This window comes from Micromys minutus (genome assembly GCF_963924665.1).
Source record: "Micromys minutus genome assembly, chromosome: 12".
In the NCBI taxonomy this organism is placed as follows: domain Eukaryota; kingdom Metazoa; phylum Chordata; class Mammalia; order Rodentia; family Muridae; genus Micromys; species Micromys minutus.
In genome coordinates, this window is record NC_137981.1 from 43,471,792 (window position 1) to 43,489,807 (window position 18,016).

Sequence of the window (18,016 nt, forward strand, 5' to 3'; positions counted from 1 at the left end):
AATAACTTGTCACAGGTGTTTGTAAACTTTAGGCTTAAAAACATTGTAGGATCTTAACTCGGTGTCACAGTTCATCTTCTGAGCCTGGATTGTGGCCCTGATTGATCAGTCCTGGGGTGTATGCTCAATAAACTATCCCCGTCTGAGATCAGTGTTTCTGTGGTTCATGAGGTGACTCCTGGACCCCAGCAATGACAAAACTGTTTGCAGTTCACTTAAGTGGTTAGTTTTTTCTTTATTATCCCGGAACCAGTGCTCATGATAAACCACACCAGTGGCTGTTTTCAGTTTTAAGCTGCTTTTTTGCATAAGGGCCCAGCCAAAAGCAAATCACCTATAGAACAATTGATTTTCTTACATCTATCTCATGGAGATTTGATTTGTAATTGTGTGTGTGTGTGTGTGTGTGTGTGTGTGTGTGTGTAGTTGCCTGCAAAGACCAGAAGAGGACATGGGATCCCATGGAGCTGGAGTTAAATGTAGTTGTGGACTGCACAGTGGGGTGCTGGAAATTGAACTCAAAAACTCTTATTCTTAACTGTGAGCTATCTCTTTAGAGCTCCTGGTTTGTCATTTAAATGTGAAAACAGCACACACACACACTCACAAACAAACACATACACATACATACACACATACATATACACACATACACACACATACATACACACATACATATACACACACAAACATGTATACATACATAATACACATACACACACAAACACACATACACACATATACACACATACAAACACAAAAGAACATATTTTACATACATTCCATAAGGCTAAATTGCTCATGCACACATACTTGGAAGAAAAAAGGGCCTGTTATCTAAGCGTATTTCCGACATTCTTGTGGAGAAAAAGAAAGAGCAAATTAACATGTCACCTTTATTCTTTCTCGAATTTCCCTGGTACCTTCACTTTTTCCTTTGGCCTATGTCCTATTTACTTCTTCCATCTTTCCAGACAGCTAATTGTTTTAAAAAAAATGAAAATGCCCAAATCACAAAAGCTATGACGTTTTTGAGATTTAGTGGTCAAGCACCTGCCACTGTGGAAACGAAACAAAACAAAAACAAAAGCAAAAAACAAAACCAGGTAGGGGACAAAGCCACCTGAACTTAGCTCTCAAGGATACACACACTAAAAGCCTTAGTGGTGGCGGCCGCGTGTCCCTTTCACTCTTTGGAGACTAGGACTGTTTTCAGAAAATAGAAGTCCCCTCTACTCATGTCTTGCACTTCACTCCCCAGTTCTGCACAAGTCTGCCCTTTTCCTGAAAGTGCTCAGAGGACGCTGGCAAATCCACCACCAGATGAGAGCAGTGTAAACTAACATAAAGGGGACAGCACCTTCACAATTGTCAGGATATATATCCCACAGAGAGAGAGAGAAAAGTGCCAAATACACTACCAAAGCAAGTGAATAATAAATATGGGAGTGGGGTGATACGGATCTCAATAATGCAGGACACCAACGTTGAAAAAAAAAAAAAGGCCAAACTGAAGGATGCCAGGTTAAGTTAGAGGCAGATAAGAGGGGCAGTGGAGGAGCCCACCACCATGCCAGCAGCCTGCACCCGTGAGAAGGTGCGCAGTGACTAGCCCCAACACGTTTTTGGAAAGCTACTGGTGCCCTGCACCCAGGGCAGGCAGAGAAGGTGCGGTCATTCTGCACATTGTCCGGACCGCTGGGTATGGAGCGAGGCCTGAGCCGCCCCACCCTGCTCCTGCACTGGCCGCGATGCTCCGTCCTTTGGCCGGGGTGCCCCCTGCTCCTGCAGCCCAGCCCCGGTGGCAGTACAGGCGTCGGGGAAGCGCGGTGCGGTGCCAGCAAAGGAGTCTCTGCGCGTCAGCGTCTCCTCCTGCACCGGGCGGCCCACTGGCTCCGGCTCTGGCTCCGTGGGCCCCTGGCCCTCCTGAGAGGTCTGGCTGACATACACTACGATGATGTCACCCTTGAAGTTCATCACCTGCCCGCTAGAGATGAACGTGGAGTTACTGTTTCCGGTCACGTTCCCTGCAGGGGACAGAGCATAGAGAAGCTACATTAGGGACTACAGTCAGAGCCACAGCAGGTGTCCTCCTTGGAAAGCTTGGGTCGTCTTAGCCAGGCGCTGAAGCAGCAGAGGAGGGAGAGGGAGGAGGAGAGATCTCTCTTCCCCCTACCACTACTCTGTCCTTGGTGGCTAACTGGAAGTAGCCAGTCTTTAATGAAACTTCTGGCAAGCAAAGCGTTTAACAGACGGTAGGGAACACGCCATCCCTCCTTTCTTTTATTTTTTCACTTAAAGACCCATGGGTCACAAATTTCTCGAGCAGAAAATAACTGCCCCAACTTCTGACACTCAGCATCAAAACAGAATCGAAGACATCAAAGTGGTCCCTCCCTGGTCTCCTGTGCCCAGGGTTCATGCCTCCCTTCTGATGTGACCCACCTCAATGGTAATTTATACAAATAACATGTAGCTTGCTGTAGGCATTCAGGGAATTCCTTTCTGTCTGATAGTGGGGTAGCCCCTGGGAAGCCAGCATGAAGTAATAAATCCAAAGTCTGTGGTTCCTGCTGTTGTCCCACTGTATGGCGCATCAGGAATGTATTTCCCCCATAATAACACCAGAGAGCCTCCCTCCCGTTTCTACCCCACACCCAGCCTCCCAGCATGTCCCCCCCCCCACTTCACTCAAAGCCTCTGTCTCCCCTGTGGTGTGCTCTCTGTGTGCCTTCCTCCCCCCCCCACTTGCCCCACCTGGGGTTACTTCTCAACTGGATAAGCAAGAAACTCATACATGTCATACATGTTACATTCTAACTAAACACATGCTGTATGTATTTAATAAAATCAGTAACTGTGAATGGCCCAGAATATAGTTTTTCTCAGTACAGTCATTCTCCTGTCTTATGATGACATCATCTACCTTTGTTCTTCACAGTATCCAAGCCTACAGGGCTTTCCTCGCTAGTGCAGAACTAATTCTTGACTCTGGGTGGATCACATCTCATTTCTCCTTATCCCACTTCCACCTATCTGGAGGTGTCATGGTATATGGGATCTATTGACCATTTACAGTTTTACCTTCCAACAAATCATCACGATGAGCCCACTGTTCCTTCTCCCCAGCCAGAGTCACAGTTAATCAGGGCCAAGTAAAAGCCCTGAGATTTTTTTGTGTGTGTCATATTGCACATAAAGATTTTGTGTAAAATCTTGAGCATTTCATTTCAAGCCATTTCCCCTTAACACACTAATCCCAATAGTAATATACTAAAAATCCTAATGTGCATTCTTGTTCCCTGTTTTTATTTTCAGTGTGGAACTGGGTTCTTTGAGCTTACATAGACGATCCACAGACCTTTAATTCACAGAATAAGGAATGTCGTTCTTGGAAGGCATGGCTCAGACAGAAGGAACAAAGGCCTTTGAAACTGCTGACAGTAAATAAAGCTACCTAGAAGGGGAATGAATTATCAACTTTATTGATTCAGTTTTTTTTTTTAAATCAAAGGTATGATTTATGGGCCAGAGCAATGACCCTTTGAATAAACCTGAGCTCAAACCTCAGATCCCACAACAGAAGGAGAGTACCAACTTTGAAAATTGTCCCCTGACTTCTACCTTTGAACTGTGGCATGTGTGTACCCACCACATACCACATGCATATCACACACACACACACACACACACACACACACATCAGGCTAGCATTTGTACGAGTTACCATACAGACTAAACTTAAAAACGTCATGGACTTGGCAGAACGCGAGAGGCCGGCGGCCCTTGTGGATGGGTCCCCTGCCTGGGCCATGGGCACAGAGGCTTCTCTGTCACCATCTTGAGGTTCCTATTAACTTTCACACCAGGCACATTGCATTTTCTTGTCAGTGGTCCAGAGGAGCTGCGTGGTAAGACTGCAGCTCTGGTTCTGTCCCCACGGATTTGGTGTTGCTGCCTTATGAGATAACGTCTTACAAGATGGCCATATTTTGATATTACTGCAGTGTTGGTGAATCTAATTTTCTCTACCAATGAACTGGATACTCAGTAAGACAGTGAACTGTAGACATTGTCCTTTGAGAACTCTCCTCTCTCTTATCCTATCTTTCCCTAATCTCTTTACACTGCTAAAAATGAACTTGACCATCTGATCCTCTTGCCTTCACCTCCTGTGTACTAGGGTTACAAGCTTGCTGTGGCCACGGGCATGCACCATCATGCCTGGCTTATGCAGTGCTGGTCATTCACCCCGGGGCTCGGTGTATGCCAGGCAACCCATCTTCCATTCTAGCTTGTCCCCAGCCCCAACGCTCTCAAAGCACAGACCCCAGGCTGTGTTTCCCCCACCACTTGGTGGGAAGCTCTTGACTTCTTTCTGATGCTGGAGATCTGAGAATGGGTCCACACAGTGTCAATCACGTCTTCAGTGTTTCTGGTGTGATTCTTGGTCTTGTGTGTTTCACACTTGGCAGTGTGAGAATGAATGGTCGTCCCAGAAGGTCTGAGGAGACACTAGAGTCTAATCCCTAATTCTTGCACAGCCCTCTCATCTACTTCAAATCCAATGGCAAGGTATTTTTAATAACTCATTCTTTGGCTAGTACCAAACTTTCCAGTGGTTTTTATAGAAATAATCCCCGTGCCTATCAAACATATTCTTTCCTGTAATCTAATATAACTGTCAGGTCCTAATGTACAATGAACTTGGGTCATACAGCCTTGCGAACACACATGGGTTCTAGAAAGCATGGCCATTCACCGGTGGGAGTAGGTGGTGTGTGTGTGTGTGTGTGTGTGTGTGTGTGTGTGTGTGTGTGTGTGTACTCGAGTGCACCTTATGTACATGTTTTACATTGTGATTGTGTGCAGGTGTAAATGTATGGCTGTGCATGAATGTGTGCACACGGAGGCCAGAGGTTGATGCTAGGTGTCTGATTCCCTTACTTACCACATTATGTTTGAACAGAGCTGTCTCACTGAATGTAGAGCACGTGAGTTTGGCTGATCAATGAGCGCCAGGGGTCTTCTTTTTTTCTCCTCTGCTGGCCATTACTGGGGTTACTGTTGTGTGCTGAAGCACATAATTTTATGTGTGTGCTGTGGAACTCGGGTTAGTGTAACATGCACGGTAGCAACTGAATGAGTTACCCATGCCCTAAAGCTGCATTTCTTCAAAAACCTGGAAGACTTATGAAACTTCCAGGAATTCTAGCAACGTTAGGCCTGTCCTTCCTGCTTTCTGGCACTGATCTCAGAGGCAATGCCATGGTGCTTTAAGGGACAACCTCACCATCAGATATTTGAATTACTGTTGTGTTGCTTATTAGCTTCACGGTCCTGGGTGAGGAACTTACTCCATGGCAATGAAAATTTCCCTGTGCATACACTGTATGCATGTATGGATAATATGTAGGTATACATAAGGAGGGCAGAAGTCAAGTGTCTTCACACTCCACTTTATTTTATGAGACACTGGCTGGCTGGACTGTGAGCTCCTAGGATCCACCTGTCTCCATGTCCCTGCGTTAGGAGTACAGGCACACACTGCTGCATGTGGCTTTTTAAGAGGGTAATAGGGCAAAGTCAGGCCCTCATGTTTGCTCAGAAGCACTTTATCTCCAGAGCTGTCTCCTTAGCCTCTGGTAATGCACGTATGCTGCAATGGGACTCTAAGCTTTAGGTGATGCAGCCAAGGTCACTGCTCTCTGAAGGTGATGGGACTGTATTGCGGTAGAAAGCTTCAACACCAGGATGACCTGAACATTCCTGCTACATTTAAAATGGGTAAATTGACTTAATACTAATATTTAATGTGACTTAGCTACATAAAGGCTCAGATAAGATGACAACGTTAAAAACAGCATCTAAGACAATGGAAATAATGAACAAATTATCTGCTTGAGTATAATCAGAAATATGTTTACATTTTACAAAATCCACGCTTTGTAGAGAAGGCTCTTTCTATATAAATGTTTTTCTCAACCAGGAAGAGCAAGCGTGGTTCTGAGAAGACACTTCCTGGCAGGATTTACATTCTTAAGCAAGGCAATGCACTCTTTCCTTCTCAAGAGTGTGTTATGTTGATTAAAATGCATATAATATGAATATTAAACCTCAAGAAGCATGCCAGATTAAAAAAAAACTACCAAATTGTCATGGAGATTTCTTCATGCCTAGAGCTAAAAATATGCACACATGCACTCAAACATTTTCTATTTCACCCATATGCTTCCCAGAGATATCTTTCCTTTTTATGGCAATATAAGCTCCACTTCAGACATTTGGGAAAAAATTAAGCATGTGATACAAGGGAAGGAAGTAATGTATAAAACAGTTCCATTCTGAATCATGCTAAGACTCATTTAGAAAGTCTTGTGAAGAATCCCTTCCCAAACTAAGCCTACTGGCTCAGAGAGGAGGATAGTAATAATAATAATAATAATTTTTACTATTTTTTACATTCATATGTGTATGTAGTATGTATGTGTATATGCAGGCATTCACATGTTTGTAGGCACACACATGTGGGTGTGGGTGGGTATTAATATATATGATGTGTGGGCACACATAAGTGGGTGTGGGTGGTGTTAATGTATATAATGTGTGAACACACAAGTAAGTGATAGAAGATACTATAAAAAAACATTGAATCAATAGTCAAGGAAAATGTAAAAAGCAAAAAATTTCTAACCCAAAACATTCAGGAAATCCAGAACAAAATAAGAAGACTAAACCTAAGGATAACAGCTGTAGAAGATAGTAAAGATTCCCAACTTAAAGGACCAGTAAATATCTTCAAAAAATTAGAGAAGAAAACTTCCCTAACCTAAAGAAAGAGATACCTATGAACAAACACGAAGCCTACAGAACCCTAAATAGATTGAACCAGAAAAGAAATTCCTCCTGTCACATAATAGTCAAAACACCAAATGTATAAAACAAAGAAAGAATATTAAAATCATAAGGGAAAAAGGTCAAGTAACATATAAAGGCAGACCTATCAGAATTACACCAGACTTATCAAAAGAGACTCTAAAAGCCAGAAGATCCTGAACAGATGTCATACAGACCCTAAGAGAACACAAATGCCAGCCCAGGCTATTATATCCAGCAAAACTCTCAATTACCATAGATAGAGGAACCAAGATATTCCAGGACAAAACTAAATTTACACAATATCTGCCCACAAATCCAGCCCTACAAAGGATAATAGATGGAAAAATCCAACACAAGGGGGGGAACTACTCCCTAGGAAAAGCAAGAAAATAATCTTCTTGCAACAAACCCCAAAAAAGATAGCCACACAAACATAATTTTAGTTCTAACAACAAAAATAACAGGAAACAACAACCACTATTCCTTAATATCTCTTAACATTGATGAACTCAATTCCTCAATAAAAAGACATAGACTAATAGACTTAATTCTTAAACAGGATCCAACATTTTGCTGCATACAAGACACTCATTCGGTGACAAAGACAGATACTATCTCAGAGTAAAAGGCTGAGAAAAAAAATTCCAAGCAAATGGTCCCAAGAAACAAGCTGGAGAATACGTTCTAATATCCAATAAAATAAACTTTCAATCAAATGTTTTCAAAAAAGATAAGGAAGGACACTTCATCCTCATTAAAGAAAGAAAAATCTATCAAGATCAACTCTCAATCCTGAACATCTATGCTACAAATGTAAGGGGACCCAAATTCATTAAAAAAAAAAAAAAAAAAAAAAAAAAAAAAAACTTTACTAAAGCTCAATGCATATATGTCACCATACACAATAAAAGTGGGAGACTTCAACACCCCACTATCATCAGTGGATGAATCATGGAAAAAGAAACTAAACAGAGACACAGTGAAACAGACAGACGGTATGAAGCAAATGGATTTAACAAACATCTATAGAACATTTCATCCTAAAATGAAAGAATATAACTTTTTCCTAGTACCTCACAACATTTCTCCAAAATTGACCTTATAATCAGTCATTAAACAGGCCTCAACAGATACAAAAAGATGAAATAATCCCATGCATCCTATCAGATCACCATAGTCTTCAATAACGACAAAAACAACAGAAAGCCCACATACACATGGAAGCTGAACAATGTTCTACTCAATGACAACTTGGTCAAGAAAGTATTGAAGAAAGAAATTAAAGACTTTTTAGAATTTAATTAAAATAAAGGCACAACGTACCCATACTTATAATATACAATGAAAACAGTGCTAAGAGGAAAAATCATAGCTCAGAGTACCTCCAAAAACAAACTGGAGAGAGAATACACTAGCAGTTTGACAGCACATCTGAAAGCTCTAGAACAAAAAGAAACAAATATAGCCAAGAGGAGTAGACAGCAGAAAATAATCAAACTCGGAGATAAAATCAAGCAAGTAGAAACAAAAGGAACTATACAAAGCATCAACAAAACCAGGAGCTAATTGTTTGAGAAAATCAACAAGATAGATAAACCCTTAGCCAGACTAACCAGAGGGCACAGACAGTATCCGAATTAACTAAATCAGAAATGAAAAGGGAGACATAACAGCAGAAACTGAGGAAATTTCAAAAATTATCAGATCCCACTACAAAACTGGAAAATCTGGACGAAATGGACAATTTTCTAGACAGATACCAGATACCAAAGTTAAATCAGGATCAGATAAAACCATCTAAACAGTCCCATAACTGCTAAAGAAATAGAAGAGGTCATTAAATGTCTCCCAACCAAAAAAATCCCAGTACCAGATGGGTTTATTGGGTAATTTTATCAAACTTTCAGTGAAGACCTAATACCAGTACTCTTCAAGTATTCCACAAAATAGAAACAGAAGGAACACTATCCAATTCGTTCTTCAAAGCCACAATTATGCTCATACCTAAACCACACAAAGACCCTACAAAGAAAGAGATCAATTTCCCTCATAAACATTGATGTAAATATTCAATAAAATTCTTGCAAACCGAATCCAAGAACACATCACAATGATCATTCATCTTGATCAAGTAGGCTTCATCCCAGGTATGTAAGGATGGTTCAATATACAGAAATCCATCAACGTAACCCGCCAAAAAAATCATATGATCATCTCATTAGATGCTGAGAAAGCATTTGCCAAAATTCAAGATCCTTTCATGATAAAAGTTTTGGAAAGATCAGGAATCAAGGCCCACATGTAAACATAGTAAAAGCAATATATAGCAAGCCAGTAGCCAACATCAAACTAAATGGTGAAAAACTTGAAGCAATCACTAAAATCCCACTAAAATTAGGGACTCAACTCACTCTCCCCCTACCTATTCAATATAGTACTGGAAGTCCTAGCAAGAGCAATTAGACAACACAACGAGGTCAAAGGGACACAAATTGGAAAGGAACAAGTCAAAATATTACTATTTGCAGATGATATGATAGTATACTTAAGTGACCCCAAAAATTCCAGCAGAGAACTCCTAAACCTAAAAAACAAATTAAGCAAAGTGACTAGATATAAAATTAACTCAAACAAATCAGTAGCCTTCCTCTACTCAAAGGATAAACAGGCTGAGAAAAAAAAAATTAGAGAAATGACACCCTTCACAATAATCACAAATAATATAAAATACCTTGGTGTGACCATAACCAAGCAAGTGAAAGATCTGTACGACAAGAACCTCATGGCAGTGTGTCCAAGTTGGGGTCAGTTGGGGCCGAAGAGAGCATGGAGACACTGCTGAAGCAAGTGAGAAGAAAACTAGAAAAGAGAATCAAAAATCTAAGACTGAAGAAGCCGCAGAAGGAATGGAAGAGGCTGCTTCCTTTAAAGCAAAAGCAGTGAAAAAGAAAGGGTCTTCTGAAGATGATGTGGATCCCTCTAAACCTAAGAAGGCCAAGAAGCAGGAGGAGGAGCCTCAAGATGATACCACTTCTAAGAGCAAAACCTCTAAGAGGAAAAAGGAGCCCCTTGAGAAGAAAGCAGCCCCTGCTAAAACCAAAGAAATAAAAACTAAGGAGCCTTCTGAAGAAGAGGTAGATGCTCCTACACCCAAGAAGTCAAAGAAAGGGAAGGAAGCAAACGGAGATGTAGAAGAGAAAAGCCCAAGGCTGAAGAATGGATTCTCTTATTCTAAACCAAACTCCAACTCCAGTGAACCTCCTAGTAAAGAAAGAAATAGTGAGACAGAAAAGGAAATACCCGTGGAGCAGAAAGTAGGAGATTTACCTAATTTTCAAATATCTGCAGAGACTGTCAAGCTTCTCAAAACTCCTGGGTTGAACTTCCTGTTTCCTATACAAGTCAAGACATCCCACCATGTGTACAGTGGGAAAGACATAATTGTCCAGGCATGGACAGGAACCGGAAAGACATCCTCCTTTGCCATCCCTTTGATTGAGAAACTTCAAAGTGGGCTACAAGAGAGGAAGAGATGCCTATCCAATCAAGTGAGCAAAGACTTCAGTGACATCACCAAAAAGCTCTTTGTAACTTGTTTTTATGGTGGAACTCCCTACCGTGGTCAAACTGAACGAATGCAGAGTAGATTTCTCATTGGTACCCAGGTCTTATTAAAGACCACTTGCAGAATGGCAAGCTAGATCTCAGACCAGATGTTGGATATGGAAGAAATTGTACATGTGGCATACAAGAAAGATTCTGAAGACAACCCCCACATATTGCTTTTCTCTGCAACTTGCCCTCATTGGGTATTGAATGTTGCTAAGAAATACATGAAATCTACATACAAACAGGTGGATTGGATTGGTAAAAAGACTCAGAAAGCAGCCATAACTGTGGAGCATCTGTCGATTAAGTGTCACTGGACAGAGAGGGCAGAGGTGATTGGCGATGTAATCCAAGTGTACAGTGGTCCTTGAGGGCAAACGACCATCTTCTGTGAAACCAAGAAGGATGCCCAGGAGCGGTCACAGAACACATGCATAAAGCAGGATTTCTAGTCCTTACATGGTTACATTCCAAAGAAGCAAAGGGAAGTCAATCACCCTGAAAGGTTTCCGAAAGGGCAGTTTTGGAGTTTTGGTGGCAACCAGTGCTGCTGCCTGTGGGTTAGACATCCCTAAGGTTAACGTGGTTGTTCAGAGTTGTCCACCAAAGGATGTGGAGTCTTACATTCATCCTTCGAGGCAGAGACAGAGCTGGAAGGACAGGGGTTTGCATCTGCTTTTATCAGCACAAAGAAGAGTACTAGTTAGCGCAAGTGGAGCTGAGAGCCGGAATTAAATTTAAGAGGACAGGTGTTCCTCTGCAACAGAAACAAAAGCATCCAGCAAAGACTCCATCAGGCTCTTGGATTCTGTGCCTCACACTGCCATTAGCCATTACAAGCAGTCAGCTGAGAAGCCGATTGAGAAGAAAGGAGCTGTAGAGGGCCTGGCAGCTGCTCTGGCCCACATCTCAGGGGCCACATCAGTCGACCAGCGCTCCCTGACCAACTCGTAAGCAGGCTTTGTGACCATGATCCTGCGGTGCGCTATCGAGATTCCCAACATTAGTTATGCTTGGAAAGAGCTTAAGGAACAGCTGGGCGGGAGCATCTATGCCAAAGTGAAGGAGATGGTCTTCCTCAAAGGACAACTGGGAGTTTTTTTGATGTCTGAACTGAAGCAGTCACAGAAATTCAGGAGAAGTGGCATGATTTGAGACGATGGCAGCTCACGATGGCCAGCAGCAGCCAAGCTGGAAGGACACCCCCCACCCCCGGAAGGATATCAAGGCGGTGAGAGTCAGCAGGATTCTAGCCTTGACGCTTTCAGAGGATAGCAGGGCAGAAGCAGGAACTTCCGTGGGCAGGGACAGCAAGGAGGAAGTAGAAACTTCAGAGGACAGCAACAGAAGACGTGGCAACAATAGTAACAGATCCCCAAACAAAGGCCAGAAGCAGAGTTTTAGTAAAGTGCTTGGTCAGTGAGTAGAGGCCAGAAGGAACTGTCCCCACCCCACTGTGGACCCAGTGCTTCCTTCCGTTTTGATAATTTCTTAGACACCCCCACTCCCTTCCTTGAAGAGAGAGGCTTCTGAACTGTCTGGCTGACCATCCTGAACTGTCTTCATTTTGAAAAGGGATAGAAATTCATTGCGTCATTTTCCAAAATACTTTTAGATTTACAAAGTAAAAATAAAAATAACTGGGGATCTGCGAACAAACAAACAAACAAGCCTTCAGGTCTCCAAAGAAAGAAATCAAAGAACTCAGAAGACAGAAAGATCTCCCATGCTCACGGATTGGAAGAAACAACATTGTAAAAATGGTCATCTTGCTGAAAGCAATCTACAGGTTCAGTGCAATCCCCATCAAAATTCCAACTCAATCCTTCATAGAGTTAGAAAGAGCAACTTGCAAATTTATTTGGATTAACAAAAAACAAAACAACAACAACAACAAAAAAGAAAACAAAAACTAAAAAAAAAAAAAAAAAAAACCCAGAATATCGAAAACTATCCTCAACAATAAAAGCACTTCTGAGGGAATCACCATCCCTGACCTCAAGCTGTATTACAGAGCAATCATGATTTAAAAAAAAAAAAACAAAACTGCATTGTATTGGTACAGACACAGGCAGGTAGATCAACGAAACAGAATTGAAGACCCAGAAATGAAACCACACACCTATGGTCACTTGATCTTTGACAAAGGAGCTGTAAACATTCGATGGAAAATGGACAGCCTCTTCAATAAGTGGTGCTGGTTCAACTGGCAGTCAGCATGCAGAAGAATGCAAATCTTTCTTATCCCCTTGTACAAAGCTCAAGTTCAAGTGGATCAAGGACTTCCACATAAAATCCAGTACACTGAAGCTAATGGATGAGAAGGTGTGGAAGAGCTTAGAACACATAGGTACAGGGGATAATTTCCTGAACAGAACACCAATGGCTTACATGCTCTAAGATCAAGAATCAACAAATGGGACCTTACAAAATTGCAAAGCTTCTGTAAGGCAAAAGACACTGTCAATAGGACAAAACAGCAACCATCAGATTGGGAAAAGATCTTTACCAATCCTGCATCTGATAGAGGGCAATATATACAATACTCAAGAGAATCAAATAATTCTATTTAAAAAATGGGGAGAGAGCTAAACAAAGCATTCTCAACTGAGGAATACCAACCGCATGGCTGAGAAGAACCTAAAGAAATGTATGACATCCTTAGTCATCAGGGAAATGCAAATCAAAACAACCCTGAGAGTCCACCTCACACCAGTCAGAGTGGAGCAGAGACTGAAGTTAAGGCCACCCAGAGACTGCCCCACATGGAGATCCGTCCCATATGCAGACACCAAACCCAGACACTATTGCAAATGCTTAAGAAGTACTTGCTGGATAGGAGCCAGACACAGCTGTCTCCTGAGAAGCTCTGCCAGATCCTAACAAATACAAAGGCAGAGGCTCACAGCCAACCACTGGACTGAGCATGGGGTCTCCAATGGAGGACTTAGAGAAAGGACTGAAGGAGCTGAAGGGGTTTGCAACCCCATGGGAAGAACAACAATATCAACCAAACAGACCTCCCAGAGCTTCTAGGGACTAAACCACCAAGTGAGTACACATAGAGAGACCCATGGCTCCAGCTGCATGTGTAGCAGAGGATGGCATTGTCTGGCATTAATGGGAGAAGAGGCCTTTGGTTCAGTGAAGGCTCGTTTCCCAATGGAGGGGAATGTCAAGGCAATGAGGTGGGAGTGGGTGGTTCAGATTGGGAGTATCTTCATGGAAGCAAGCGGGGAGGGAAGAGGGAATGGGAAAGGGGTGGGAAGGGAATAACATGAAATGTAAATACATAGAATAGCCAATAAAAATGATAAAAATAAAGTAAGAGAGTGTGTTAGGCAGGTGTCTTTCTCCTCCAGTGCCCCGAGAGCTGTAAAAATTCTCCTAATTTCCTGTAAGAGGGTCTGATGAGAATGCTCCCACACTGTCATGTGTTTGAATGCTCGGTCCCCAGCTAGTAAACTAATTAGGAAGGACTAGGGGATGTGGCTTTGTTGGAGGAGGAGTGTCACTTTCGAAAGCCCAAGCAATGCCCAGTGTCTCGCTTGTTTTCTCCCTACCTCCTACTTGCTGAGGCTTCTGCTCTAACACCACGCCTGCCTGCACCATGCTTCCCACCATGATCGTCATGGCCTAACCCTCTAAAGCTGTAAGCAAGCCCTGGTTAAATACCCCCTTATATAAGATGCCTTGGTCATGGTATCTCTCCACAGCAATAGAACAATGACTAAGACTGAAGCTGGTACCAAGGACTGTGGTGTTCCTCACCTGAGTGCCTGACTAGGCTTATTTGATGGGTTAGGATGATTTTGGGATGTTGGATTAGAAAGGTGATTGGATACTGTAAGTGGCATTTAGTGGACCATCTTAGAAGGAGCCTAGACAAGCAGGCCCAGCTTCGAGGGGGTCTCTGGCTGGGTCCAGACTAGTCTTATAATGTTGACAAGGAATGTGGCTGCTTCATGTACTTGTCATTAAAATCTCCTGGAAGCAAAAAGGAAGGGTTTTGGATTAATGTCATCAGCTGTGGGATTTCGAGACTGCCTAGTATTGATTATGTCATGTGGTTATTGACATAGTCTTATGCAGATCTATAATGAAAAAGAGCAAGCAGGGCAAAAAGAAACACAAAACATGCAGTTTGAGGAGAAAAGAAGCACTGGGAAATGTAATGTTGGAGGAGAGACATCTAGAAGAAAGATGCTAAGTGGGACGAATGTGGTGGCACCTTCAGAGCAAGACCCATTCTAGCTAACCCTGAAGCTTGTGGCAAGGACAGGCCTACAGAGACATCTGTTCTACAAAGGAAATGCAATGCAAATACAGTTTAAGGAGGGGGACAATTTCCAGTCCAGACAGGTCCCTGAACTTGGCAGTTTCAGCCAGCCAAGTAGTTCTGGATTTAAGAATGCAGGTGCACAGGGCTTAAGGAACCTTCCTTAGTGCTTAAAAAAGCCAAGTCCTGTGACAGGGGAGTTTCTTCACAGGCTCCAAAGAGGCCACTGCGTGAGGCTGTGGTGAAGCCTGATTTCACTGGAGACCCCAAGACGTTACAGATGCCAGACCTGTGGGACATCTGCCAAGGAGAGCTACACGCAGTGTGTTGAACGAGCCGAAGAAAGAAAAGAATTGCAGTCCACAGAGCTGGAAGGAGAGGGAGAACCACAGAGCGATCATGCTCTCAGACATCAGACATACAGGATTTGGAGGTTTACCTGCTGGATCTAAGTCTTGCTTTGGTCCAGCATCTCCTCACTCTGCCCTTTCTCTCTCTTTTGAAATGGTAATGGAGTTCTGTGCCACTGTGTGCTAGAAGGATGTGACTTGTTTTCTTGGTTTTGCTTTTATAGAGGGTTACAAGTAAGAGCCCTTCTTGAGTCTAAGAAGAGACTTCAGGCTTTCAAACAGGTTTGAGACAGAAAGGACTAGAAAGTTGGTCTTAATGCACTTTCATCATGATATGACTATAGATCTTTTGGGGCCAGGGATTACTATGTAGTGATTTAAATAATAATGGCCCCATAAGCTCATATAACTGAATGCTTGGTTCCCAGTTGGTGGATCATTTATAAAGAATTAGGAGAAGGTGTGGCCTTATTGAAGGAAGTATGTCACTAGGCTCTGAGGTGACAAAAGCCCATGCCAAGATCAGTCTCCCCCAACCCACTCTATCTCTATCCCTATCTCTCTCTGTCTCTGTTTCTTCCTTTCTCTGTCTCTCTGTGTATGTGCCTCTCTGTGCCTCTGTATGTATGTATGTCTCTGTCTGTCTGTCTCTTTGTCTTTCTCTGTCTCTGTGTCTCTGTATCTCTGTCTATCTGTCTCTCTCTGCTTCTGTCTCTCTCTGTGTGTCTCTCTGTATGTCTCTGTCTGTCTCTCTGTCTCTCTGCCTCTGTCTCTGTCTCTCTGTGCCTCTATGTATGTCTCTGTCTGTCTGTCTGTCTGTCTCTCCCCCTCCCCCACCTCATCTTTTGCCTGTAGATCAGGATGTAAGCTGTCAGCTAGTGCTCCATTGCCGTGATTCCCACCATCCCACTATGATCGTGGAAGCTCTGAAACTATCAGCAAACTCCCAATTAAATGCTTCCTTTTATAAAGTGCCTTGGTCACAGCATCTTCTCACAGCAATGAAACAGTAATTATGATAGAGGGCTTGTAACCAAAGTAACCATCATGAGTCCAGAATTAAGCATCACTTAAAAATCAAATCCCAGTTGTTTAAGATACAACCCAAAGTATTAGTCTAAGGTATTAATTCTTACTTCGTTAAGAGTTAGAACTTCTCTCAGATAAAGTTAACAATCTCGAGTACTTTGCAAATTGTCTCTACTTATGGGACTGTTTGAACAGCAGTTTATGTTCTGTAAAAAGCTGGTAGGATATGCTAGAGTTAAGGCTCACTAGCCTGGCAGCCAGAGGTTGAATCCCCTGACTCACATGGTGGAAGGAGAGAACAGATTGTCAAAAGCTGACCTCTACACAACAGCATGGTGTATGTGTACACACATGTACACAAGTAAACAAAATGATACCCTGGCATAGAATGTAATATCCCAGGAAAAGAGGCCTCATTCTTTAAGTCCTGAGAACACACTGCCTTGTAGAAATGTGGGACCAGGCCCCTATTTTCCCTAAGATTACCCTCTTTGCACACATTTTAGAGAATGAATTATGGCACTGTTTGAAAGAACTAGGAATACATTATTTTGACTATAAGTACTGTTCATGTAGAAGCAATTATGGAGAGAATGGGATGGCCTCAGAAATCAATCTGGCTGCTGTCTCTCCTCAGGCGAGAATTAATCTGGCCTGCTAGCCGGTGAGGAGCTGACCGGCTCTCCGCTGATGTTCACATGGCTAAGTATGAGACACAGGAAAGGCAGTGTCAACTTTTGGCAAATGAACACTGTCTGCTGATGACACATGATCTTTTCCTTTTCTCTGTGCCTACCTGCTCAGTGCTCACAGAGTAAAAGCTAGCTACAGGTACCAGGGCTATTTTTGCTTTGACGGGAGGGCAAGGTTCCATGATTCATACTCTCTCTCTCTCTCTCTCTCTCTCTCTCTCTCTCTCTCTCTCTCTCTCTCACTGCATGTGTTTGTGTGTTTACAGTAGACCACACTGTATGGGAGACCAGAACATACACTGCTCTACCAATCAAGCAGGAATCAATATTACTCCGTGGCAAAAACAGCTTATGTGGTTTAGGCTTCAATCTGGCCTTCTCCATGCTATAAAATACGCTTACTGGTACCACCTGCAGTCCCAACTAAGAACCAGGAGCAAAAGGCACCTCTTGAGAGGGGCACCCGACAAGGGCTTCCCTCTCTCCCTTCCCCCCTCCCTTCCTTTCTGAGAGCTTGGGGATTCTGAGAAGCCTTTAAAGCAGTACACATCCATCCATCTATTCATTTCTTCTTCTGAGAATGCTTAGAGCTTCTGAGAGATTCTCAATAAACTCCCTGCTTCTGACCAGGTTAATAAGACCCAGAGTCAAAGGACTCCCGAACTGACGGTTGTGAAACCCTCTGTAACTACATAATCTTTTAACAGATGGTGTTACCCTCAGGCAAAAATAAGTCATAATATTATTATTGGTGGGCTGTTTGTGTTCAAGCAATATTGCAGCAATAAATCTCTATAATGATGCTGAATTGTAAGTTATCATCTGGGTCTTGTAAACATATGAAATGTGGTTATAAAGGGGGCTTTTCTTAGTAACATCAGACACTTTCACTGCACCATTAACTTGCTACTCCAATTAATAATTAAGGATCAATTAAACAGTTTTGCTTGCCCTGAGATTAAGAAACCCAAGGTTCCTTTACCTACCCCCTCCCCTCAAATATGGGGGAACACCATGATTCAGCCACTCCTAAAATAACTGTTGACTTTGTCTTTGGTTCTGTGGAAGCCCGAAGGCAGAGGGATCTGGTACTCCTGAGGGCAGCAGCCTCACTAGGGGATGACGTCATGTTATCAGTCAGCACAGAGAACCCAAAGCCCCTGTGAAGCACTCAGCAG

At 42.8% G+C, this 18,016-nt stretch overlaps 1 protein-coding gene and 1 pseudogene across 2 annotated transcripts in view; one reads left to right on the forward strand and one right to left on the reverse strand.

Moving 5' to 3' along the window:
• Positions 1–426: 426 nt before the first annotated feature.
• Positions 427–18,016, reverse strand: part of TNFRSF11A (TNF receptor superfamily member 11a) — a 59,922-nt gene continuing 42,332 nt past the window's right edge. Inside the window, exon 10 of the mRNA XM_080926854.1 lies at positions 427–2,027. Coding sequence (XP_080782980.1) covers positions 1,675–2,027 — 353 coding nt within the window. The 3' untranslated portion in view covers positions 427–1,674. The remainder of the gene's footprint in view (positions 2,028–18,016) is intronic.
• On the forward strand, positions 8,990–11,911 carry LOC308427997 (nucleolar RNA helicase 2-like; annotated as a pseudogene). Its single transcript has 2 exons — positions 8,990–9,010; positions 9,669–11,911. The product of its transcript is annotated as a nucleolar RNA helicase 2-like (transcript).